The 25,051-nt window shown below is 47.4% G+C and overlaps 6 protein-coding genes and 1 non-coding gene across 8 annotated transcripts in view; 2 read left to right on the plus strand and 5 right to left on the minus strand.

Moving 5' to 3' along the window:
- Positions 1–2,666, plus strand: part of LOC112340628 (pentatricopeptide repeat-containing protein At4g02750-like) — a 7,002-nt gene extending 4,336 nt beyond the window's left edge. Inside the window, exon 2 of the mRNA XM_024659436.1 lies at positions 2,655–2,666. Within this exon, the coding sequence (XP_024515204.1) occupies positions 2,655–2,666 (12 nt within the window). The remainder of the gene's footprint in view (positions 1–2,654) is intronic.
- Positions 2,663–4,204, plus strand: LOC9653065. Its single transcript, XM_002985449.2, has 2 exons — positions 2,663–3,884; positions 3,945–4,204. Exons 1-2 carry the CDS (start codon positions 2,676–2,678, stop codon positions 4,167–4,169), a joined length of 1,434 nt encoding a protein of 477 aa, XP_002985495.1. The 5' UTR covers positions 2,663–2,675; the 3' UTR covers positions 4,170–4,204.
- A 3,150-nt stretch (positions 4,205–7,354) lies between these two features.
- On the minus strand, positions 7,355–7,427 carry TRNAR-ACG. The gene has a single exon. It is a non-coding gene; the product is annotated as a tRNA-Arg (tRNA).
- LOC112340618 (pentatricopeptide repeat-containing protein At3g09040, mitochondrial-like) lies at positions 7,426–10,132 on the minus strand. 2 transcript variants are annotated; one of them, XM_024659401.1, is made up of 2 exons: positions 10,017–10,132; positions 7,426–9,965 (listed from the first exon to the last, which is right to left on the minus strand). In XM_024659401.1, exon 2 carries the CDS (start codon positions 9,941–9,943, stop codon positions 7,454–7,456), a length of 2,490 nt encoding a protein of 829 aa, XP_024515169.1. In that variant the 5' UTR covers positions 9,944–9,965; positions 10,017–10,132; the 3' UTR covers positions 7,426–7,453. The 2 variants fall into 2 exon arrangements, with proteins under 2 accessions (XP_024515169.1, XP_024515170.1); XM_024659402.1 differs by having other exon boundaries at positions 7,426–9,958; positions 10,017–10,094.
- LOC9653346 (ABC transporter A family member 1) lies at positions 9,980–17,880 on the minus strand. Its single transcript, XM_024659399.1, has 39 exons — positions 17,667–17,880; positions 17,308–17,611; positions 17,167–17,237; positions 16,899–17,115; positions 16,620–16,843; positions 16,508–16,568; positions 16,366–16,452; positions 16,078–16,310; positions 15,907–16,021; positions 15,756–15,845; positions 15,556–15,707; positions 15,399–15,511; positions 15,244–15,350; positions 15,128–15,190; positions 14,993–15,079; positions 14,846–14,944; positions 14,614–14,798; positions 14,506–14,560; positions 14,380–14,451; positions 13,623–14,324; positions 13,394–13,572; positions 13,125–13,335; positions 12,985–13,068; positions 12,893–12,934; positions 12,745–12,841; positions 12,564–12,691; positions 12,404–12,508; positions 12,200–12,346; positions 11,894–12,151; positions 11,709–11,844; positions 11,578–11,657; positions 11,421–11,528; positions 11,214–11,364; positions 11,022–11,158; positions 10,895–10,969; positions 10,589–10,847; positions 10,406–10,539; positions 10,296–10,351; positions 9,980–10,243 (listed from the first exon to the last, which is right to left on the minus strand). The coding sequence occupies exons 1-39, from the start codon at positions 17,768–17,770 to the stop codon at positions 10,162–10,164; spliced, it is 5,610 nt and encodes a 1,869-aa protein (XP_024515167.1). The 5' UTR covers positions 17,771–17,880; the 3' UTR covers positions 9,980–10,161.
- A 24-nt stretch (positions 17,881–17,904) lies between these two features.
- Positions 17,905–20,544, minus strand: LOC9653347 (pentatricopeptide repeat-containing protein At2g35030, mitochondrial). Its single transcript, XM_024659437.1, has one exon. The coding sequence runs from the start codon at positions 20,542–20,544 to the stop codon at positions 17,905–17,907; it is 2,640 nt and encodes an 879-aa protein (XP_024515205.1).
- Positions 20,545–20,644: 100 nt separating this feature from the next.
- On the minus strand, positions 20,645–24,836 carry LOC9653348 (sister chromatid cohesion 1 protein 4). Its single transcript, XM_002985507.2, has 13 exons — positions 24,338–24,836; positions 23,997–24,270; positions 23,819–23,913; positions 23,684–23,727; positions 23,565–23,620; positions 22,641–23,503; positions 22,453–22,576; positions 22,255–22,391; positions 21,356–22,191; positions 21,270–21,303; positions 21,107–21,197; positions 20,895–21,042; positions 20,645–20,797 (listed from the first exon to the last, which is right to left on the minus strand). Exons 1-13 carry the CDS (start codon positions 24,459–24,461, stop codon positions 20,699–20,701), a joined length of 2,925 nt encoding a protein of 974 aa, XP_002985553.2. The 5' UTR covers positions 24,462–24,836; the 3' UTR covers positions 20,645–20,698.
- Positions 24,837–25,051: the final 215 nt, after the last annotated feature.

Consider the following 25,051-nt stretch of genomic DNA (forward strand, 5'->3'; position numbering starts at 1 on the left):
CGCTCCCACTATCCAATAAAATCCGCACTGGATCGCCACGGAACACGCCCTCCAGCATTAAAGCTGATTCACGCATATCCTCGAGCTCCATCTTGTTCCACACACAGTTGAGTTGACGAGCAATAACCGAATGGACGCCAGTAAATTGGCCGCGTCCCCGGCTCCAATGTAATCCCATGCTCCACACCTCGTAATGGAGGCAATCCATGAGGAAGTTCAGATGGAAAAACATCAGAAAACTCGTCGAGTACATCCCGTAACTGCGGACAATCAGCCTTGTAGTGTCCAAGTTCGCCGCAATGATGACAACCCTGTCTATAATTCTTCACAAAGAACTTCTGCTTCTTGGACCCCTTTGCATCTGAAGTAGTCACCACCGACTTCAACTTGTGATGCTTGTTCCCATCCTTGTGTCCACGGCGATCATCACAACGATTCTCGACAGAAGGACTCCGCGAACGCTTGCGAGACTTGTGCTTGTCATTGTCAAGTCGACGAGCCGCATCAAAGAGCTCCTCCAAACTCTTTGTAGGCTGAGAATGACGCAAGTGTTGCCGCATGCTCTCACTATGTAGGCCATCAATGAAGTAGGACTTGTTCTGATCTGGATCCTTCGTTGGAACACGACTAATCAAGCGAGTAAGCTTCTCAATATAATCCCCGAGCGTCATTTTCCCTTGCTGGAAATGGCGAAGTTCTGTACGAGCATTCTCCACGTCGTAATGAGGGGCAAAACGTAAACGGAAAGCAGCCTCAAACTCATCCATGGTAGACACTGGTGGTTTCTTATCCACAACACGGGACTCCTCAAGCCAATTCCACCATCGAAGACCCGCATCACGCAAAACCATCGGAATAGCCACTAAAGCCTCTGCATCTGGAGTTCCTCTAGCAGCCAAAAACTTCTTCACATTGGCTAGCCAAGCAAGACACTCGTCCACACCACCATCACTGGAAAAGGTTGGAATCTTGAGTCGATCTACCAAAGAAGGTTTACTTGGAGCGCTACCCCGTCCAGCCTCGAGTGCCTCAACACGCCCACGCATGGTATCCATCATGCCATGCATCTCGTCTTGCATCTCTTACTGATTTTTATTAAGGGCTCGCAGCTCATGAACCACATCTTGAATGGTCCAAATCTCCGCAGCTTCGTCGGCACCACCATCGACAATAGGATTCCAGCGTTCAGCTTGGTCGGCCATCGCAACCAATGCTCTGATACCAATGTTATGATCCGGCGCAAAAAGACAAAGATCTCATTGCCCTAGACTATGCTACGCCACCTCTTGAGGTTCCTCACCACCCAACCACCCCCGAGCTACCTCAAAAGCTCCACTGCGCCGCCGCTCCACCGTGAGCCCTAGGGTAGGTTAAGTCCCTTACCCTAACATGCCTTAATATACCCTTGAGCCTCCCTTTGACCGACGTTGACCACGTAGTCAAAGCTGGCACCTAACATACAGCATGTGATGCACTATCATTCGATCTCAATAAAAGAAAAAAAACTAATTTGATATTGCAAGTACTGAAAGATAGTTCTTTAAAGAACTTCTTACCATATTTTGTTGGAGCATACTGATGCCAATGGAAAGTAAACCTGCTAACTACTAAAGCATATTCGTACTTACAAGTAAAAATTGATTACTCCCTATTAATCTTATAAAAAATACGAAACACTTTAAACCTGGTTTATTGTAGCTATCCGTTGGAGTATTTCTCAAAAACTAAGAAGGATTAGCCAATCGCCCCATTTGTGAATCAACTCTAGCTCCTGGGAGATTTTATTGGAGATGAATCGCCTGGACTAGGTTGTGTTGCCGCAACAATGTGAGGGTGAGGATTACAATGTGCCCAGCGGCAGGATTACACTGGCAAGTCTGCTCCACCTACATCAATTGTCACTTCGAGCAAGCAATTACTCCTGGATCCACCCACATTGTCCTCATTGAAGCTCAAACATAGCAAATGTCACAAGAATGAATTTGTCATTGTTTGCTCTCTCTCTCTCTTACATCGTGTTCTGGACTCTCAAATTAAACCTATTTGATGGCCCACTGTCATGTGAGTCGCTCTGAAAGTACAATTTTATCAAACCGTGTACCATGCATACTGCTCATATGGTGTGCTCAACCTGTCTGGCCCTATTCACTGTCATGTGAGTAATCAAACCGTGTACCATGCATACTGCTCATATGGTGTGCTCAAACCTGTCTGGACTCTCAGATTAAGCCCCATTGTATGCCCCGATGGCCAACTGTCATGTTTGATCGGGAGTTGCAATATTTACTCCGACAGCACAATTTTTTTTGTAACATGCATATGGTGTGCTCAACCTAACCCTATCGTATGCCTTTTCGAGTATTTAAATACTGCCCCTCCGTGTACCATGCATACTGCTCATATGGTGTGCTCAAACCTGTCTGGACTCTCAGATTAAGCCCCATTGTATGCCCCGATGGCCAACTGTCATGTTTGATCGGGAGTTGCAATATTTACTCCGACAGCACAATTTTTTTTGTAACATGCATATGGTGTGCTCAACCTAACCCTATCGTATGCCTTTTCGAGTATTTAAATACTGCCCCTCCGTGTTGCTCAGCACACAGGATTTCATCTCATCTCAGAATTTTTGTGTGACTTTTGTGATCTTACAGACTGTGCACTAGGCCCGCATCATGGCCAAATTCGAGGTGGTATCTGCAGTTCCCACTCTTCCTCGCTACATCTCCATCCAAGGCGACAACGGCCTCTACCTGGCTCTCAAATCGGATGGTCTGGTTTCCTTTGATGCTAAAGAGACGAACAACTTGACAACTTTTGAAGTCCTGTATGACGCTGATGGTGCCTTGCTCATTCGATCTTCTGCAAACCGCCGTTTCTGGAGACGTGACGCCTCAAACTACATCCGGGCAACTACCCTAAATGTCACTGATGCTGGTCGCTTCAAGGCTTCTAAGCTGGACACTGGCAATTTGGCCTTTCAGTCGACTAAAGATGATCTGTTCCTGAACCGCTATGCGAGACGTGTGGATGGCTACAATGCCCTGGAGACAGTCCCTAACCAGTGGACCGAAGTCCGCGTTACTGATGCAAGCGACTATGCTGTTCGTCTTCCAGATTACATCTGGCTGAAAGGAAACAACGGGAAGTATGTCCATCTGCATTACGAGCGAGATCTAAATTGGCTCAAATTCCATGGAGATTCTCCTTCTGATGACTGGGGCACCAACCAAGTCATTCCATTGCTCGATGGGAGTGTTGCCCTGTACAATGTCAAGGCTGGAAAATTCTGGCGGAACAGTACCAATTGGATATGGGCAGATGTGAACAAGCAAGAGGATGCTGAAAGCAATCCGAGGTGCCATTTCGAGCCCCTCAAACTAGGCAGCGAGATAGTGGCCCTCAAGAACCAGTTCAATGGACTCTTCTGCAAGAGGCTAACTGACTATTGGCAGAGCTGCCTCAATGCTGGCACCGGTTCCCCCAATGACTCTGAAGCACGCCTTATAGTCGGTGATGCAACAGAGAAGAGGAGCATCTTCAATGTCAAGTACCTCATGAATCTGGCCACCACTAGTGACCAGAAACTCCAGCTGGTTGGTCGTGGCTCTGCGACAAACAATTCAAGCAACATGATGGACATGAACGTGGTGGTCACCCTTGAGAACAAAGTTTCAAAGAGTAGTACGTGGTCCAACTCCTTCACCTTCAGCCAAAAGGTGACCACAACCTTCAAATGTGGCGTTCCTTTCATTGGCAATGCTGAGATTGGCGTGGAGATTGGTACTGAGCAGACCTTTGGGCATGAGTGGGGTGAGACTACTGAAGAAACTGTCCAATTTCAGACTGGGTACCTTGTGAAAGATATTGGACCTGGCCAGATGGTAAGTGTTTTTTTTTTGTTTGCAAAACCCTTGGATTTTACAAATCTAGTTTTTAAGCAGGCTTCAGTGACTGTGACATGTTCAACTGCTAAGATACGGATCCCCTTCACGTATAAGTGCAAAGATACTGCCCTTGGAGGCTATGATCGAGGGACTGTGGACTACATTGATGGTGTTTACGAAGGAGTGGCGGCATATGATACTAGAGCCAAGGTTAGCAATGGAGGGATGGTAAATGAAGTCAAACTGCGTGCAGATGAAGAGGGCCGAGCATTTATTCTCTAGATGCTAAGTATGTGTGTATGTCATGAATAATTTGGTAAATTTGGTTTGCTTTGAATAATAAATATTAATAATATATTAAATAATTTTTTATTAATGTTTATTGAAATGTTATTTATATAAAAACTATCATGAAATTTTTTGCTAGCCTAAACTATAAGAATATCCTAATAATACAATATCTTTTATAAAAAGGATATTCTTTATTTAATTCATTCAATACTTTTATTGTATCTCGCCCCACCAGCTCTATTGGAACTAGGATGGGGAACAATCTCTCACCTTTGGCAATGTTCTATAGTTGCATAAGCACCAAAGAGTGGATAATCAGTTGATCAATGTCTAGAATAATAACTTATCCTAATTCATTGAGTGGATATTGAACAATATCAAAAACAACATGTGCAAAATCCCTCTAAACATATTCAAAATGGCTTGATTTTCATCAGGAACTTAATGTCAGACTAGAAGATATTTTGGTGGGTGAGAGATCATGGCCATGTTCCAGAGGAAGGTGTTCTTGCTCTGGTACACAAGCAAAGGGATGGATGAAATGGAGTTTACCATGGCCAATTTATCATTTAATTACTAACAATACCAAGAAGTGAGCACCAATGACAAGTACAAAGAAGAGGCTAAGGAAGAACTCCAAAACTAGAGTATATAGATTTATTTTTTTCTTATTATATACATGGAAGAAGTTTGTAAAGCTAGATGATAATCAAGTAATACAAAGTTGGAGAAGAAGTGATTACCTAAGCTTCCATAGCAAATTTGGTCTTGGAAATCCCTTTGTCTAGCTAACCTTATAACTCCTCATATTGCCTTTTCCAATTGAGATGATAGGGCTACTACCTATATTTAGAGAGAGGACCATAACAATTACCTGCAAACCCTAAGGCTATGCTAATTGTAACTTCATGTGAAAAGCTTTGGGATGACAAAAAGATCAAATCATCAAATTTGAGATGAATTCCAATTGTGACATACCAATGCCAATGCTTTATATGTGTGGTTGCATCATTTCACCAAGAATTCCTCTTTGTCATCCCCAAGAGGATGAACTACAACCACATAAATCAGAGTTGGACACAAAGCAACAGTGAAGCCAACAACGCCGGAACAACATGATCAGAACCTCCTTGGCAACAGAAAAATCAAAGACAATTGCCTTCCAGACCTCATTGATTTCACAGAAGACTCCCCGAACTTCCATCCTCTCGTGGAACAGTATCCAGATTCAAGGAAGCCGATGGAGCTGCAATGCTTGGAGAAATTCCAGCAGGAATTAAAATAAAAAAATTCTCACTATAAAAGTGATAGTTAGATTTCAGCAGGGCATGACAGTAGGCATCGATCGTAGTACCTTATTTTTATTTCTCTTTCCATTTTCTCATCCTTTGTCTTTTATCTACATGCAAAATTTGGCCATTCTTTCCAGCTTGCAAGGCATGGATTCTTGCCGCGTTAGAACGTCCATGGCACACATGAATCCCATTGGAAAACTCTCTCTCGCTGAAAATGCCACTAAAAAAGTAATTTTTGAATATAGCTAGTAGCTGATGCTGCTTGCTAGTGGCGATGCTAGTGGCGAAGTTGCGGCAGGTTGGAGCAGGAATCAAGGCATCAAGAACACAGGAATCTGCCACAGGAAATTAAAGGAGATGAATGAGTATATAAGACTGTATACAACAAGTAGTTTTTCCCGTTCCATCAGCAGGCTTTTGTTGGAGGCACAACCTGCACAAGCACGAGCTTGAACTTTAACCATGGTAAGGGCAGGTTGTTTACAAACAGGATGACCGCTGAACAAAGCTCTTTTAAAAACATGAGTATAACTAGATATCCTTGGAAGCCAGTTTGGATGATCCTGCAGCCCCCTCTTCCAAACTCACGCGTCCACGGAACGAGCCTCCAGTGCTGGTGAGACGAACCAATGCGGCCGCTGCTTGAGCAGCAGCCACAGCAGCCTCGGCACGAGCTTGGACTTTAGAAAGTGCTTGCATGTAGTGGACTGTAAGACCGCCGAACAAAGCATGTAGCGCTTTTCTAGCCTGAAAAGAAAAAATGTACACGCTGATCACGGCCTTGTCGCAGCAGGATCACGGACGAGACACCATCGATGTCTTCGTTCTCGGTTGAAACATGGCTAACGATCACCTGGTCCGAGCACTGGGATCACAGCTGCCATGTGGATCTCTGTGCTCGATCTGGTCAGCTGGCCGAGGCCGAGGATCTCATCTCCTAGCCCCAGTGATGGAGTCACTTGGATGGCGTTTCTCGTTGCATGTAGGCTCCAAGAGGATCCAGAACGAGCAACAGTCACTGTCCACCTCAACAGCACCGTGTGCTCTACTTTCCATGTGACGAGATGATCGACAAGACTGGACAAAGTTATAGATCGCGACGTAGCGATCAGCTGATGGAGAGAGCCCAAGAACAGCTCGAGCAGCGTAGATGGTGGTGAGATTTTGATCTTAGGTGCTGGAGCAAGCATCCCCAAGCAACGGCAAACGGCATCTTGTCGAGACGTCGCTCGTCCCGATTTTTTCAGCATGTCGATCATGCTCGTCGGAAGCATCGGTAATGGAAAGGAAGGATGTCCATCCTTGGGCGAGCAAGCTGCTAGCGCTCCATGAAACTTCGTCGGGGATCGTTCCTCGATTTGATCACTCCAAAGAGCTCAATCACGTCTCTGGATTCTCCGTGCGCGGCAAGGGCCACGAGCTTCGAGTTCCATGCTCCCACATCGAGCTCCGGCAAGCGCAGGCATTGTTCAAGATTTGCCTGTGAGCATACGCAGATAGAGCTGTGTCTAGCCATTTTTTCAGAAACGTCCCCCGATTCCTTCGAAAGCCCCATCTCCGAGCAAGCTCCCAGCAAGGCAATCCAAGCAACGATGCTTCACTGTAGCATCGTAGTGAGATATCCCTGGCGTTGTGGATTTGCCCAGTCTAGACATGCGCATTGTTCATGGCGTAAGAGACTTGCCACTGTTCTTTCGAGTGTCTTGGCTATTTGCATCGAAAAAACTTAGCGAAGAATGCCACTGTTCCTTCGAGACCCTTGCTGCAAGATCGTGTCTCGGCCATTTGCATCGAAAAAACTTAGTGGTCAGCAAAATCATGTCTTGACCCTTTGAATCGAAAAAACTCATTGGTCAAACACATCGTTGTTGACAACTTCAACGACGTCACTGGGGATCGAACCCAGAATCTCTGGTTCCGTAGACCAGCGCCTTATCCGTTGGGCCATGAGGTCGTCTTTAACATAATAATTCCGATTAACTAAGTGTCTGAACAAACGAAAGTGTTACCCAGCAACACGTAAGGCATGCTATCCCTCTCGTCCATTTCAACCAGCGACGCGAAAACAGCCCTAGCAGCCTCCACATTCTTCCACTTGCTACAAGCATCCAGCAGCATTGTCCTCAGTGTCACGTCCGCCTTCACGGGAAGCTTGTTTGCCATGGCGATTGCCTCCTCCAGGTGATTGCTCCGGCCAAGGAGATCCAGCATGCAAGTGTAGTGCTCCACACCGGGAGCAATGCCATACTCCTTGGCCATTGCCTCGAACAAGTCCCTCGCTTTCTCCACGATTCCAGCTTGCGAGCACGCAGAGAGAAGCGCCAGAAATGTGATCGCGTCTGGAACCATTCCTCGATCTTTCAGCTCCTCCCAAGTTGCAAACGCTCGGATGGTATCGCCTCCTTGGCAGTATCCCACAAGCAGTGCGTTCCATGTCACGAGCTCTTTCGAGTTTCCATCTGCCGAGGCATCAAAAAGTTGCTGCGCATCCACCATGCTTCCGCATTTCCCGTAGGCATCCACCAGCGACGTTGCCACAAACGCATCACTTTCCAGTCCTGCGCTACAAATCCTGGCGTGGAGTTCCTTCGTGACTCTCAAGCCGCCCCACGTTCCACTGGCTTTGAGAGCTGCTACGTAGCTGAGTGAGCTCGGCCTGTCGTGATCGCCGGCTTCCAGCATCCGCGAGAATGCAAGCAAGGCCAGCTCGGGCTCTCCCGTCTGAGCGTACCCGGTGATGATCGAGTTCCACGAGATCACGGTCCGGTGCTGCATTCTCGTAAAGACCCCCGCTGCGTCTTCCATGCTCCCAAACTTGGCATACATGTCCACCAGAGCGTTGCCTACGAAGTTTTCCTTCCGGTCGTAGCCTTTTGTCGCGACCCGAGCGTGGATGGCCATGCCTTTCTCCAGGCATTTCAGTTTTACGAGCTTCCCGTCCACGAGCCTGCCCTGCTCTGTCGCTTCCAGACCAGTGCAAGCGTTGATGGCAGCGACGCAAGTTCGACTGTCAGGTTCGAAGCCTTCATCAATCATGCGTGTCAGTGTCTGTAACGCTAGCTCGCACTGTCCACCCTGAGCATACGCCGTCAGCACTACGTTCCATGAGACAACGTTCCTTCGCTTCATTCCCTCAAAAACCTGGCTAGCATCCTGGACACTGCCGCAATTGGAGTACATATCCATCGAAGTGTTCGCCACAAAGATGTCAGAGTTGTAGCCATTCTGGAATGCCAGAGCGTGGATAGCCATGCCTTTCTCCAATGCCTTCATTCTTTCCTGTGCAGCCCCGTCTTCTCTAGATGCAAGGCCCGAGCAAGCCTTGAGCGCAGCAACGTAAGTTCGAGCGTCCGGGACATTGCCTTCTTCCAGCATGCGTGTGAATAGCTGCAACGCAAGCTTTTCTTCCCCGCTCTCGCCATGTCTAAGTATCACTACGTTCCACGACGTAACGTCGTGACGCTGCATCTGATCGAACACCCGGCGAGCTTCCATCAGCCTCCCACACCTGGCATACAGATCGACCAGCGTATTCGCGACGAAAATGTTGGTGTGATGTCCACCTTTAGCAGCTTCAGTGTGTAGAGCTACTGCCATCTTCAAAGAGCCCGGCTTGACAAGCTTCCCCTCCACACTAAGGCCCTCTTCCTTGTCGGCAAGGCCGCTGCAAGCCGTGAGAACAGCCACGAAAGTCAAGGCGTCTGCAACAAAGCCTGCCTCTTGCATACGCCGAAAGTATTCCACTGCCAGCTCCGGCTCTCCATTCTGAGAAAACCCCATTATGACTGCATTCCAGGACACCACTGTCCGGTTCTTCATCCTGTTAAAAACCTGCTGTGACTCCTCCATGCTTCCACACTTCGCATACATGTCCACCAACGTGTTTGCTACGAAAATGTCCTGGTCGTGACCTCTGTTTGCAGCTTGTCTGTGAATGACTCGGCCTCGTTCCAAACACTGAACCTTTTCCTGTGCCACGTCTCCGGATGCCAGACGACTGCAAGCCTTCAAGGCAGCAACGAACGTCCGAGAATCTGGCTTGAATCCCTCGTCTTGCATGCGGGAGAACAAGCTGAGAGCCAGTTCACCGTCTCCACTCTGAGCAACCCGCATGATAACCGTGTTCCACGACACTGTATTGCGCTCTTCCATCTTGTCGAAGACCTGGCATGCCTCTACTACACTGCCACATTTCGCGTACATGTCCACCAAGGTGTTTGCCACGAAGATGTTGATGCTGCCTCCGCATTCTCTGTGTAGCCTCCTGCCGGTCTTAAGGTCCTTCAGTCTGCCGCATTCCCTCAGAGCGTCAATGACGAGGGACACGCTCGCATTGTCACCATCTTCTCGTATTTTGTCGTAGATTCTGAGAGCCTCTCGACCTTCAAGCTTAGAATCGTCGCTCTGTTGGCTGAAGCGAGCATCCAAAGGTTGCAATTTGAGATTGTGGCTCAATCCATGAGAAAACATATATGCCCAGATTCACTAGCTCCTGCAACAGTGATGTCAAGGAAAAGCCTTTCAAATGCATTTGACAGTGTACCTCACACGCTCGCAACAAAGTCGAGCTAGAACAACGCTGCACCTCAATCGCGAGCGACTCATCCAGCAAAAATATTACAAATACACATCTTCGCGGCCTATATGACGAAACAAGAAGAAGAAACCTAGGTACCCACTCTTAAAAGCTACTGATGTGCGGCGATAGCGTTGAATATAGCCTCCAGCGTAGCCTGACCAACGTTGTATTCCGCAATACCAGCACTCGCTCTGCAGAATACAATCAGTCGAAGAGACTAACAAACAATTGTGTCCAGATTACCTGTGATGCTCCATGTGTCCAAAAACCCGTGCTAAGGAAGAACTCCCGTATGGCAGCTGTGTCAATGCGAGTCAGAGAAAATATATCACCTGATAGAAATTGAAGCTTACTTGATAACGGAAGTTTGATCCGTTTCGCTCTAAAAGAGAAGCTCCAGGAAATGATGCTCGAATGAACAAGTCAATTTTCATTGCCCGATCTTTTGCCAGCCACCACTCACAAAAGAGTTTGGTTTGGACGGTACCTGGAATAAACAAAGGTTAGAAATCGAAACGAGAGAAAAGTTAAGTTACTTGTGCTTGATAATTCGCGAAGCAGAAGCTCAGATAGAGCACCATCACCAACAGATGCATGCCCAGAGAGTAGTGCTTGTCCCCACTGCTCATTACCAAGGATAAATGCCGCAGCCGTAACCTCCGTTTCTGACAGAGTTGCATCTGAGTTATCCAATGCGATAATTTCTGTCTCTCGAGCATCAGAGTCCGGCAGATTTTGTAGCACAAAATGAGAAAGCTTGTCTACTTCAGATTGAGTGGTTGTGACAGCTTTGACCTGAAAACACGATCAGGCCACTGCAAACCAACATCGGAGATAGCTACCTCGAGTTCCAGGCTATTTCCAAAACGGCTTTTTAAGTGCTGTGGACTGCCAAGGCAACGCAGTCGGCCCGCAGCCTAAAAAAGGAGTGTGTTAGCTTGTGAAACACTGAAGGATCTGATAAAATACCATAATCCCAATGCGCGTACACAATGCCTGAGCTTCGGCCATACTGTGAGTAGTTAGTATAACTGCAGAAAGCCCTCTCCTTGTTGAAATACGTGTAATGACATCCCACATAAAGCGCCTTGCGACTGGATCCATGCCTGCATAATTTTTTTAAAAAAAAACTAGAACAGAAGTTTATAGATAAATTCAAACCTGTGGAAGGTTCATCCAAAATCACGATAGGAGGGTCTGCCACCATTGCAATTGCCACAGATAGCTTACGCTTGTTCCCTCCACTCAGGGAAGAAGCGGTTTTGTGGGCTTGACCCCAAAGATCAAATTCAGTCAACTTTTCTTGAACCACCTGAGAATTCACCAAGGCAAAGTAAACAGAGCCACATAGAGCAGTATAAAGCTAACCTGCTCGAGCTTATCTTCCGGAACAGCCTTGATGTTTGCATAGAGTTCAAGGTGTTCTCTAACTGTCAGCAGGTCAAGTAGTGCATCGAACTGTGGACAGTAGCCAATCTGTAAGAAGAAAAGTCAATATTTCATACTGACGGTAAAGTGATCTTACAAGTTGTCTTGTATCTGCCGGGTTGCTCCACACGTCATGGCCAACAATGTAGGCATTTCCTTCACTTGGAGGAAACTCTCCTGCAAGATATTCAGTTTTACTCTGCACAAAACCGCAGGGTAAAAGTTTACCGCATAGCATGGATAACGTAGTCGTCTTTCCAGCGCCATTCGTTCCTAAAAACCCAAAGCATTCTCCTGCATCGACCGCAAAACTCAGTGCATCTACAGCCACTTTAGGTGGTTGACGCGCTCCGCAAGGAAACGTCTATAAAGTAGAAACATTAGCAGTCAAGTGATAGAAGTTCAGCTTTTACCTTTCGTAATTCAACCAGTTTAACCACGCTGTCCTTGCTTCCTCCTGATTGAACCCGGCGCCGCTCGCGTGCCACGTCCAAATCTTCATCTTCCAAATGTTCCTCCGGTAGAAAAGGCTCGGAAAGTGTGCCAGCTCGTCCAGAGTTAGCGAACAGATTTCGCCTCCATTTTCCAAAACAGCTCTTGCACCAAGCCGTCAAAATGTAAGGTGAAGGAAGCAGCTCCATCGCAAGAACCAGGAGGAAATACAAGATACTCTGCGTAGCTTTCATTTAATTGTGAATGTCAAACTATCTATTCCATACCTCACAGCATAAATATGTGATAGATGCTCCAGTCGTGTTCCAAGCAAAAGGTTCTTTTTGAGAGCTTGGCTTTAAGCTCTGTTTCCGAAGAGCTAGTGATGCCAGCCCATCAGCTAAACAAAATCCAGGAGAAAGCCTGAAGATGTTCTGCATTGCAACACAAGGAAAGAGTTAGATTACCTGCTCGAAAGTTTTCTTGATTACCTTCAAAACTCTATTTACACCCTTTGTTGCACGAAGGACGCCCATAATGAACGATACAACCATCAAAATAAGGCCACTAAAAAAATGAATAAGCAGGATTACGTTCTACACAAGAGAGGCTGCATCAGGAAATAGTCGGAAAAATAAACAATTTCATTACTTGAGCCAACGAATGATCCGTGAAGAAAAATGTTAAACAATACGTAGAAGCTGCAATTGCAGGGCCATAAGCAACCATCATAATAGAAGTAGCCAGGATAGACTCTTTGCCAATAAACTCATCCATCCCTACAAATTGCAGTGTCACTCCGAAAGACAAGAAAAACACTTTCAAAACTTACCGAAGATAAAGAAAAGACCGACAGCAAGACCTGCTGGTAATAAATAGCTTAGCATGTCCCAGACGTATGTCGAAATCCAGTAAGCCATTAATGAGACCTTTTGAAAAAAGACGAATTAGTCAACCATTAAGCACGAAGGCATACGCACCCCACTTATGAGTTGCTGGTGTTTTGCCTTCACTTCCCGCTCCTACAGGGAAACAAAATTTTGTAACAAAAAACAAAGGAAAGAAACTGTACCTTTACTATAGCCACCGCAAAAGAAGCTGGGATGAACGAATAAGCAACATTTACAATTATACCAGCAGAGAACGCATTGATATCCTAAAAATAAAACAAAGAAATTGCGAATCATGCACGAAATGAATACTGTAGCTTACGCGTCGTTGAGCCATCTGAGACACCGTCATAGGTAACGGATGATTCCTAGTCCGTAGCTCAAGCTTAGAATTATTCGTCGCCATCTTCAGTATCGCGTTGTTAACAACGTTAATGTAGGTTGGAGCTGCATGTTGACACGTCGTATTGTGAAGCACAGCGTAAGCGAGGCTTCCATCGCTGTGCTGTCTGTCCATGACAACAGCGCCATACCTGGTATCCAAGCCAACGAAGATAAGGACGCAACAAGAAAACCAGAACTAGAGTCAACCTTGATTCATATGTCTCGTTGAAGCTCGTCATTAGATATTCGCTCATTGACACGAGGGCAGGCCCAAGTGACGGTCCAGCTGCGTCAATCGCATTTTGTAAAACAGTGTCCGAATCTGGGAACTTGTACACTCGAGGTTCTTCTTTCTGTATCCAGCCTCCAGAAACATAACGTGCTACCTGAAAACCCAAACCGTCAGCTAAGAACAGCATCTAAAAGACCCAAGTACCTTCTGTGCAATTGGCAAGGTGAGATTGAAAGGTATTGGTCCGCCGCCACCACTACCAGTGACAAGAGGATTGAAAAGTGACGTTGTTAAAGTCACTGACGGCTGGTCCGGATGTGGTTTTGTCGTCAACAGCAAGAGTCCGAGAAACAAGAACAGCGATGGCACCAGCAGTTGGAAGACAACGGTTTTCTTGTCGCGCATTGCACTAAGACCACGTTTCTTGAATAGAGCCCTGAAGTGCCTTCCAAAGAGTGACCGTCGTTTCCCCAGGTGGATAATAGGATACCGTTCGAAAACCGAGACCAGGCTTGCGAGAACTCTTGTGATTATTCCCACACAGGATGATATCCAGCTGTAGCGGCTCTTTTTCACTTCAAAACTTGCAGCACCGTCCCCACTGTCCACATCTATGCGGTCATCACTACATGATGCCTTTGCTTCCGAAGCTTCAGCGTTGCATGTTTTCTGTAGTGGACGTACTTCTTGCTGAGGAGCTTCCCCACTTGCAACCCTTAAAAACACCTCTTCTAGCGTAGTCACAGAAATGCCATAGCTTTCAACATCCCATGAATTGATACCACCGGGCTCTTCTCCGGAACCGGATAAATCAGAGAGCGTTGCGTGAGCTTCTAACTCTTCAAATAGCAAATGAAATGTCGAGGTAGAAGCAAGAGGAAGACGATATGATAGCTCCGAGCCCACCTGGAAGAAACAACGGCCGATTAACACTTTACACAATTATTTTAAAACTTCTCACATCACTTAGAAGTGTTGCCGAGGGTACGTGCCGAAGTATAGCCTCTGATATTGATTCAGTCCCGGATTGGCCCTGTCAGTCAGAAACGTTATAGACATTTTCCAAATGATATTTGTCGAGCCAAACCTTCACAAGCGTGAGGGTGTAGCCTACCCCATAACGGTGCTTGAGAAACAAAGAACTAGAACACAAAAAGGCTTGTCACAATAAGCAGCAAGTAAACCAATCAAATACCTTCCGCAACATCGCAAATTCCCACTTGACATTATAGCAATCCTGTCACCTAGTACGTCCGCCTCGTCCATGGAGTGCGTTGTTAGAAGGATAATCCGATCCTTTTTGTGACGCTTAAGGAGCCGCCAGGTCAGTCTCATTGAATAGGGATCCATTCCACTAGTCGGTTCGTCCAGAATCACCACCAAAGCTTAAAGTTCGAAACATTTGACCAAAAAGTTCGAGACTGTACCTTGCTACCTCCTAATAATGCAAGCGCAACGGAGAGCTTGCGTTTCATTCCACCGGAAAGATGACCAACTAGTGCATCAGATTTATCCAGCAAACCGATCTGTAGTCAGCATGTTACAAAGTGCATACTTAAATAGAAAAACTCAACCTCGGAAATCATTGAATCCACTTCGGTCTGTAATACAGAAGGATCAACCGATTTCAAACTTCCAAAAAGAAGCAAATGCTCCCGCACCTATCGAAGTTAACATATTACCAGGAAAGTCACAACGTTTTAAATTACCGTCAACTCCTGAAAGAGTAGGTCATTTTGTGGACATACGCCTATTTGCTTCCGAATATGCATCTGAGTAATTGAGAACATCAGACATACAAAACCGACAAACTGATCGTCTTTACCATATCAGTCTTTATGCTTTTCCCAAGTACGAACGCGTCACCAGAGGTGGGTGCAACAAGACCAACAAGCATTCCTATAGTTGTGCTCTTCCCAGCCCCGTTATGTCCTGCAGTATGGAAAAAGACGTTATCCATCCGAAAAGATACAATCTTACCAAGTAATGCGAGAATTTGCCCCTCACAAAGCGACAAGCTTAGCGAATTGACAGCTGTGCATTCTCTACCGGCAGTCACAAATACTTTCCGCAAGTTCTTGATGTGTACGCACCTGGAGGAAACATCAACATAAAAGAGTTGGAAAGGGATACATACTTATCAAATTCTTGTTGATCAAATTCGACTGGTTCAATTTCCGATTGAGGTATCATGTCTTCATTTTCCTCGTCCATTTCTTCATTATTTCTCTTACGACATAAATTCCAGAGCATGCGACACGTTAAATGTCCGCAACTATGCTTGAGAACCTGTGAGCAGCATTTATAAAAAAGAGAGAGAACACTAAGAAACTTTACCTGATTGAAGTACCAAGCCAAAACTAAATAAAGGAGAGCATCTACTGCAAGGAAAACCATACAGAGAAGAAAACTAACCCCCGATGATTCCTGCAAAAATGATACCAAGCCGCTAGCTTATTTTCATCAATGAAATGTGCAAAGCACTTACTTTCCAAATATTGCTCCAACGAACCCCAACATGTCCTCGTTCATAGTCGGCAAAGTTTACAGTTCCAAGAGCGAAGGCAGTAGGTGAAAGAAGTGACGCAATAAGTTTAATCGACCTGTATATGAAAAACAGAGCGAATAAAAGAAGAAGAAGAAGAAGAAAGAACCATACAGTGAGACATCTGTGTCCACAACAACATAGTATGGGAAAAATGCCGCAAGGAAGGAGAGTGTGCCCACAGCTGTTGCCGTCTTAGCTCGTGTGAAAAATACGGAGATAAGAAAACATAATGCGATTGCACTGAGCCCAAAGAGAAAGAAATAGACGAAGACAACGGACATGCTGCTGTATGCAAATATGCTGTTCATGGTAACAAGAACAATTATCAACGCGGAAACAGCAAACTGCAGCAAGAAATATTCGTCCAGTTAATACATAGTAAACCACCAGAAGGACAACCTGGAGCATGTAGATGATGAACCACGATACATAGAAGTTTGTACCTTCTAACCCCATCATAAGCATTCCTTCCTTTATTCCTTTTTCCTAAGTCGTCAAGTAGCTGGTTAATGTCGGTAGTATAACTATATTAGAAATTCACCTTTTCCAGTACCGAGCAGCTAATCAGTCGCGATACTGGGTAAAGAAACGCAAGAAGATACCTGTCATAAACGACGATTAGAGAAAAGAAAATAAGAAGCTGTTCTACTTACAATATTCCCAGGAAATTCTTTACGATGGATTGGAACTCGTCGTCCGTATACTCCCTTGTTGGGAAAGGCGCAACGCTGATATACTTTGGAAACACATTTTCTGTCACGAGCTTCACATTTTCATGCGACTCATTCTTCAAAACCCGTTTCCGACTTTCATAATGACAAAGTTCTGGTTGCTGCTGGGATAATAAGATCAAGTAGGAGTCGATAACTTGCTGCAGCTGCTCTGACAAAAAGCGGTAATCAGCTACAACACAGAGAGGAAGCGCAGCTTACCGTCAGAAAGCCACTGTAACCATATTCATAAGTTGACACCAAATCCACTCCCAGGATAAGATCATCCACATATGCTCCAGTAGTATCCATGATAGTTCTCACGTCGGGAAAACCTTGAAACGCCCATGAGTGATTGAGACGAATACTGTAATCGTATGTACAGGGGCCCTGCTCGAAAAACACTACTGCAGCCTTGATCTTCGGATACAGTTTCTTCCTGAAAGAACGAGATTTAGAGCTGTACAACATCATAGCGTGACAAGGTTACCCTGTGCCATAGGTTTTCGACTTGATATATGAATGCAGAGTTTCTTCGTCTTTGTAGATTTTTGCTACGGTCTGCCATGCACGACGAAAAAATTAAAAAATAAAAATAAAAACGGAGTCGAAAACCGCGAGAAAATCAAACCTGTAAAAGTGGAAACTTCAAAGAGAGAAGATCGACCATGGTGGACGTTCCTTCGCTTTCTGGCACAAAAGCTATGTGCTCGCCATTCGCCTCACAAAATTGCAGGACAGCCTCAAAACTAGGAGAGATTTTGCTCCTCCCAACCCCCACATACATCCCCTCCTTTATATACCTGAAGTTCAACACGATCGCAAAATCCAACAATGTGAGAATCTTCTGCTTACGCCGAAGGAGGATGCGTGTGAAAATCCACACGCGATCGAATCGCCATGAGCAAGAGCATGATCGTTGCGGGGAGCACGACCTGCGATTGAAACAAATCAAACGAGACCGAATGCATCGAAATAATCCTCACTCACCTCCAGCAGCGTCGCCACCGGATGACGCAGCTTGAGGAGCCAGTTCTTCCACAGCATCGATCGCAGCTGCCGCCACTGGAGCGCCATCGCTCGCCCTGGCGCATGGACACGCTCCCCAAAACCCTAGAAGAGAGGCAAACCAGTGTGAGTCACAGAGGAAGAAGCAAGTAATATTCGGATATCGGCCAGTGGAGGGAAAACGGCCCTGCTGACGTGTCCTCTTTCTTGACCCCCTCTTTCAAACTCTTTGCTTGTGCATGCTCGACACGGCAACGTAGGGTGACGAGGAGCTTGGATCGAGCTGGATCACTCTCTCCGCCGCGGCGGCGCCTCGATCGCCATCGCCGTGAGCTTTGCAAGCTCCAAGCATGGCGCTCCACGCCACTCGATCCGGCTCCACCGGCATTGCTGCCATCAGTTCCTGCGCTTCCTGGAGCTGCCCGGCGCGGCCAAGGAGATCGATCAGGCACGCGAAGTGCTCCTTGCGGATGAGACCGCTGCCAAAATCGCGGCCGAGGATGGAAGCGAGGAAGAAATCCAGGGCGGTAGAGACGAGCCCCGAGTGGCTGCAAGCCGAGAGAACGATCATCAGAGTTATGTGATTGGGATTCAAGCCATCGAGTCCCATCAAGAGGAACAGCTCCAGCGCTTGCTTTCCATGACCACTCTGTGTGTAAGCCGCGATCATCGAGTTCCAGCACGAGATGCTCTTGCAGGAGAGACCGTCAAAGATCTTCCTGGCCTCGTCGAGCTCTCCACACTTTCCATACATGTCGATCAGGGCCGTGGCCAGAGAAGGAGCTAGCAAAACACTACTGCTGCCATGATTCCTCGCGAGGAGATCATCCAAGTCGGAGTGGATCGATCGGCCAGCGTTCAATGCGACGCTCCTGGCGCAGGCCTCCAGAATCCACACGAAAGTCCTGCTGTTACTCGACTGTGGATTGCTCTGTGCTTCCAAGTCCATGGATCGGTAGAGCTCGAGAGCTTCCCGATTACAGCCCTTCTTCACGTAGCCTTCCAGAAGAGCACTCCAAGAGAGGGAGTTCTTTCGGTCCATGGATTCCACCACTGTTCTTGCTTCCTCGATCAAGCCATTGTCCGCCAAGAACACCACCATTGCGTTGGACGACACGATATCCCGGCTTGGCATTCGCTCAAAAACGGACTTGGCCATCTCAACCCGCGTTTTGATCGTGAGCTTCTGCTGCTTCATCGGCCGCACGAAAGCGCCGATCATCGCCGACCACGACACAATGTTTCTCTCGGCCATGCCATCAAAGATCCTCTTTGCGTCTTCTATCTGTGCTCCATGTTCGACATGAGATTGCAAGAGCGAGTTCCAAGCCACAACATCCCGGTCAGGCATCCTCTCCACCATCTCTTCGCCCTCGGCCAAAAATCCAGCGCGGGCATAGCCACCGATCATCACAGTCCACACCACTCGATCCATGGCGGGCATTCGATCCATCGCCGCCACCGCAAGGCTTAGAACACCATTCTCGACGTATCCTCCATGCAGCGCGTTCCACGACGAGAAGTTCCGTCCAGGCATCTCGTGAAAGATCTCTTCGGCGTGATAAATCTCTCCCTGCTGCATGGAAGCCTTGAGCATCAGATTCCATCCCAACAAGCTCCTGTGCGACATTCTCTCGAACAAAGCTCTCGCCGATTCAAAGCTCGCGGACTCCTCGTCGGCGTATCCTTGCAGGAGCGCGTTCCAGGAGACGGTGTCGCGCGCGGGCATGCTCTCGAAAACTTGGCTGGCCTCTCGCACCGAGTGGCTGCTCGCAAAGGCGCTAATCATGGTGTTGCACGAGATCACGTCCATCTCCGGCAAAGCATCGAAGAGTTTCTTGGCGTCGGCGGCTATCTGGTTGATTGCATACGCCCAGATCATCGCGTTCCACGACACAAGACTCTTTTCGGGGATCTCATCGAACAAAGCCCCGGCGATGTCAATATGCCCGCTTTGGGCATATGCTTGCAGCAATGCGATCCAAACAGCTACGCTCCATTGCGGCATCGCATCAAACAGCCTCTTAGAATCGTCGACGCTTCCGTTCTTTGAGAGACATCTGATTGTTTCAATCCACGAAATCAAGTCGCGCTCTGGACGTGAAAGAAAGAACTCTAGAATTTTAAAAAGGTGCCCAGCCTCGGCATAAGCGACTATTGCAGCGTTCCACGACGCCAAGCTATGCTGTGGCATTTTGTTCATCATCGTGACAGCATCTTCAGCGCATCCATGCTGAAGAACACCATTTACAATAGAATTCCACGAAACAACATTCCTTCCCGGCATAGAATCAAACAAACTCATTGCTTTCAACAGATGCCCAGGCTGGGCATATGCTACGATCATCGTATTCCATGCCACGGCATCGGCCACGCTCGAGAAACGCTCAAAGATCCCCTGCGCCTCGTCGGTCCGCTGCCTCTTCGCGCATGCCGCAAGCACCAGATTCACCGAAAACGCATTGGGCTGCGAGATTCGATCGAATGCCGCGCGGGCGTAGCTCACGCATCCCAGCTTTCCATACATCTCCACTACGAGATTGCCCAGGAATGTCTCACCGTCGCGGCCGCTGCGAGAGATGTGATCGTGGACGCGCTTGCCTCGGCCCAAATCTCCAGAGTCTCCACACTGGCGGATCAAGAGCGCATAGCTGCTGCTGGAGACTCGCGCGTTTTCGGTCTCTTCCAACCGATCCACAGCGTCCGCGAGCCCGCCCTCGATCGCAATCTCCACTTCCATCTTTCCTTTGTCGGCCAGACACTCGCCTGCCAGTGCTCCCCAGATTGCCCATTCTCCATCGCGGAGCTTTTGCCTCATCCATCTTATAGCATCCCCCTTCCCTCTTCTCCAAGCTTGCATATAGCGACCACATTTTGTTCTTTTAAGTGGTCATTCTTAGATTGATAGAAAGAAAAAATAATCGGCACATGCAGTATGATACAACCAAAAAAAATATAAATAAAAAAGATGAAAGAGTAAGTACCTAGTCAAGTAAATATATCTCCACTTCACATCACATCTCGGCTTTCATGAGCTTTGGACGAGCCGAGATGTAAATGTTGTCAAAGGGAGCCATTTGTTCCACGTTGATGTAATCTTTAGTCTTGAGCACCTGGTGGAAACAACACCAATTTTTAGCTTGAGGATGAAATCACCGAAGCTTTGAGGATTTGAGGATCAAATCACCAAAGTAAGAAAGAAAAGCTTACCAGGCTCTCAAAGAACATGCGAGCGGATTCTCGCCTGGTTTTTCCTTGGAGAAGTCTTTCCAAGCCGAGCTTTGGAGCCACTACGTGCCTTTCTTTCCTGGCACTCTCCATGGTTTCAAACGTGACTCGCAAATACTGGCAAACAGCCCTGGACACACATCGTCAAGTTAAAATCATGCTCACAAAGATCATGAACTATGAATGTACCGTACCTTGTTCTCACGGACCATCCACTGTTATCTTGAGCTTGATCTTGCAGATAATCCGGATCGTAATTGTCAGCATCGTCGCCAGCAGCAGCGTCTAAGAGCACATCAAAAGAACAGAGCGTCGAAACCAAGTCAAGTGCTTTTGTGAATCTTTCATCTTGATTACCTTCGTCCTTGGAGTCTACGAGAAAGTCCAGATCCTAAGAAAGAAAGAAGATTAGCATGAACTTACAAGAGGATGAGAAACCATACCTCTACAGTGTTATTGGCACCTACTTGTTGATCACTATCGATGGCGTCAATCCTTTGTGCTGGGGTGGTGTTGTCTGCTACAACCATTTCTTCCTCCATTTTGTTGTCATTCGGAGCCTCCTCGTCTTCCATTTGCTTTGGTTCTGAGCCAGCTTTGTCACCCACGGATTCATCGGCTTGAGTTTCTTGTCCATCCTCGAGGTTGACAGCGTCAAGCCCACCTTCTTCCTTTCCTTCTTCGGTTGCTTCGGACTCACGAGCCTCAGGAAGTTTTGGTGTTTGGTCCGCCTCCTCCGGCTTCTCATCACCATTTACGAGCTCGTTCGTATCACCAAGCGCGTTCAAATCCTTGGCATCGTTGACAACTGCAGGCTCCACAACTCCCTCACTTTGCTCTGGAACATCAGCTCCAGCGGGAGTTTCCAGAGTGTGTTCGTCGGCGAGAGCAGGACACGGCCGCTCCTCGGGAAGAACAACTTCAGGCTTATCAGATGGCTGGGCCTCCTCTTTGTCACAAGCGTCCCGCCTTTCCGAGTCCAAGTTCTCTTTGATCGTCGTCTCGTCGGCTTTCTCTGCACTGGCAACTGTTTCGGTCCGAGGAAAAGGGTCGGGTTGCTCTAGACCTTCTCCAAAGCGATAGCTAGCTTCCAGGTCATAGAATAGATCGTCCTCGAATGGCTCCTCCTCGAGAGTGATCGGCTCGCGACTTTCCTCTTCCTCCAGCTGATACTTGTCTTGCCTGGCGGACACTTCGGTGGTGTCGGACTCCACACTGTGTCTTGCATCACCGGCACTGTACACAGAACGATAAACCTCGCGAATGATATCGCAAGATCCTGGCAAAAAGAAAAGAAAAAAACAAAGGAAGCACTCCTCCAACTTAAGAAAAAGAGTTGTACCTGGAATGAGAGGTTCGTCGAACATTTGCTGGCCTAGTCCATCTTTCTCCGATCCCCAGACTTCATAATCGGTGCAAGGAGCTCTTTTTCGAACCCGGCGAATGCTGCTCGTGTCCGCAAGCTGCTGTCGCATGTGACTATGGAGAAAACGTCGTAAGGGACGTGGTTTACAAACAACCAAGAGAAAACAAAACTTACTCGCCATCCAAAACCATGGATTCGTCGAAGTGAACTTTTCTCTTTCTCGAGCCGGGCTTTGGACCGGGCTTGTGGCGCTTCGCAGGTGGTGTCGGTGCCACCACTAGAGAAGGTGTTCTTCTACCTATGTTTTTTCCAAGCTTAGATTCATGAGGAAAAACGAAAAGATTGAGTGTATGAGTACGCACCTAGAATCGACGCCAGTAAATCATCATCCCCGTGAGAAGGAAACTCCGGCATTCTCGTCATTGATGGCGGAGAAAGCCTCGGGGTTTCTTCGACTTCCTGAAGTTTGAGAGTATCTTCGACGAGAGGAACAGGATCATCAATCACGTCCTCTTTCTTCTGTGGTGCTGGAGTAGAATCCGACTCTGGAAGTTCCAACACATTTGGCTCCAGCAAAGGAACTTCGGGAGCCGATCGGACTTTCTCAATATCAGGCACATCCTCAAGCTGCTTCTCCACGGTAATCTCTCGGCCCTGCGCGTTGTCCTCGTCCACAGCCTTCTGAGTTTCCAAAGTCTCTTCTTTGTCTTGTTCTTTGTCTGCCTCTTGCTCTTGAGTAATATCTTTGTCACCTCGACTCTCCTCTTGCTCGCTCTCTTGCAGGACGATTCCTTCGTTCTTCTTCTCGAGCGAAGACGGTGAAACTTCTTCTCCTTCTTTTACTTCTTCAGCAGCAGCAGCAGCAGTAGCGGCAGGAGCAGCGTCTTCATTCTCGCGAGCGTCCGCCGGAGTTTCTGTAGTTTCAACCAGCGAATCACTAGCCACCACCTCTGGGACAATCTCTTCGTCGCCACCATCAGCTTTTGTTGTAGCTTCGCTTTCAGTGGTAGCTGCAAACTCATTCGTTTCTGCTGCTGATGGTGGCGGCGGTGGTACCTCTTCGACGGGCACTACGTTGATATCGAACTTGTTTGCGTCCACCGAGGGCCTGAGCTGATCATCCAGCTCCATGGCATCATCGTTTGGGAGCTCCGGGACCTCGTTGGCGGCCTCGATGTTCTCTTCGGCTTTGTCATCTTCATCCATCGGTTCCACCGAGACGGGGCTGCAAAAAGCAATAGTTCTCAAGTAAGTATTATTACGCATTCCAGTCACTGGCTACGTACTCTTCTTCGACGCTCACGCCTTTCTCCTGATCTTTTTCTTTAACGGTGAAAACATCCTGGAAACAAAAGACAAAGTTAAAGTCTCTGAGAGCCAAGAAATAAAAGAGCTCGACACAAACCTCGCCAAAATCCAAACGAGGAGCATCCCCATCTGTAAATCTTTCTGCGTACACACAAACAATTGCAAGCTCAGAATTTTTCGAAAGCTCGGAGTTTTTCAAAAGCTCAAGAGAGAAAAACAAAAAAAACTTTACCATCGAGTCCAAATTGCGAGCTAAGATACGTAGTGTCCTCGATGGTGTCTTGCAAAGTAATCTGCTCACGCGATGTAACATGGTGATCGATGGAACTGCAAAAAAAATAAAAAGGATAAGAAAACAAGAGTTTTGTACGTTCATTCAGACAAGCAAAGAAAAAAAAACAGATAACCACCTATTTGCAAGGAATAACGCTTCTCGATCCGGGAGGAGCTCCAAATCGTCGAGATCGAAAGTTTCCGGCAGCGTGATCGAATGGAAAGGAGCAGTGGCCGCCTCGGGTGGAAGATCAACAGCTCCAGAGTGAAAGGCCTGCTTGATCTTCACCAAAGCCTCGCTACAGTCGTGGAACAAGTAGTTGACCTTGCGCGAGTAGATTCTCACAACACCCAGCAGCAAGTGCCCGGACAAGCGCAGCGCGATTGGAACCTCGGGACAAAGAATGGAATCTAGAAAAAAAAAAAAAGAAAAAACTCTCTTTTCAGCAACGAAACAACATCCTAGATCGTGACTTACCCACAGACACACCGATGTTGGTCTCGGTAACTTGGTTCTTCCGGAGCTTCCGCTCCAGATGAGCAGCAATCCATATGGTACCCAGCGGTCCCTTCTTGGCTAGGATGAACTGGGAGTAGAACATCTTGTGGGTCGTGGAATTTGGCCTAGTCCAGCGCGAATTCCTCCGCTCCAAGCTCCATCTCGCTCATCTAGCTCATCTAGCTCACAGCCTCCAAGCTCGTTCTACCCAAGTTCTCAAGGAGTTCTCACCTCTTTGGCCGGATGGAAGAAACCCTCTCGAGACTCGAGAGGAAAAAGAGGAGCCAAAACTCTCTCTTTCTCTCTCGCTCATGGGAATGCGGCCCCTGCGAGTTCGAATTTTGGCCGCCCAAAAACAAATAAACTCCCTCCTCGTTGTGCCCTGTCACTCTCTCTCTCTCCCTCGCTTCTCTCTCTCTCTCTCTCTCCAGCGCACTCTTCTAAAAAACCACAGTGTGATGGTAGAGAGTACCTATAGCACCAGTCCACTACTGTACCCAATGCCCATCCAACCCGGGGCTGCCACGTGCGCGCCACGTCACCGGGTAAAGGGGGCCTGCCTTGCCTTCAACGTCTGTCTGGTCGTGGTTGGAATCTCCGAGTGACGAGGAAGAATTTCCAGGGGTAATAAACTTGTGTTTTTATCATTTCCCTTGGATCTTGGGTGAAGTGGGTGAATTGGGTGAATCGGGT

Source organism: Selaginella moellendorffii, unplaced genomic scaffold, assembly GCF_000143415.4.
Source record: "Selaginella moellendorffii unplaced genomic scaffold, v1.0 SELMOscaffold_68, whole genome shotgun sequence".
NCBI lineage: Eukaryota > Viridiplantae > Streptophyta > Lycopodiopsida > Selaginellales > Selaginellaceae > Selaginella > Selaginella moellendorffii.

Excerpts from the sequence above, each read along its gene's own strand:
- LOC9653065 (XM_002985449.2), top strand. The coding sequence starts at position 2,676 with ATGGCCAAATTCGAGGTGGTATCTGCAGTTCCCACTCTTCCTCGCTAC. Across the intron at positions 3,885-3,944 it reads ATATTGGACCTGGCCAGATG|GCTTCAGTGACTGTGACATG; the intron begins GTAAGTGTTTTT and ends GTTTTTAAGCAG.
- LOC9653346 (XM_024659399.1), bottom strand. The coding sequence starts at position 17,770 with ATGCGCCAGGGCGAGCGATGGCGCTCCAGTGGCGGCAGCTGCGATCGA. Across the intron at positions 15,351-15,398 it reads GCAAATTCTCGCATTACTTG|GACATAACGGGGCTGGGAAG; the intron begins GTAAGATTGTAT and ends TCCATACTGCAG. Across the intron at positions 15,080-15,127 it reads TACTCTTTCAGGAGTTGACG|GTGCGGGAGCATTTGCTTCT; the intron begins GTAATTTAAAAC and ends TAACTTCGATAG.
- LOC112340618 (XM_024659401.1), bottom strand. The coding sequence starts at position 9,943 with ATGTTTTCTCATGGATTGAGCCACAATCTCAAATTGCAACCTTTGGAT.
- LOC9653347 (XM_024659437.1), bottom strand. The coding sequence starts at position 20,544 with ATGCAAGCTTGGAGAAGAGGGAAGGGGGATGCTATAAGATGGATGAGG.
- LOC9653348 (XM_002985507.2), bottom strand. The coding sequence starts at position 24,461 with ATGTTCTACTCCCAGTTCATCCTAGCCAAGAAGGGACCGCTGGGTACC. Across the intron at positions 23,914-23,996 it reads GCGTTATTCCTTGCAAATAG|TTCCATCGATCACCATGTTA; the intron begins GTGGTTATCTGT and ends TTTTTTTTGCAG. Across the intron at positions 22,577-22,640 it reads TTTACTGGCGTCGATTCTAG|GTAGAAGAACACCTTCTCTA; the intron begins GTGCGTACTCAT and ends GAAAAAACATAG.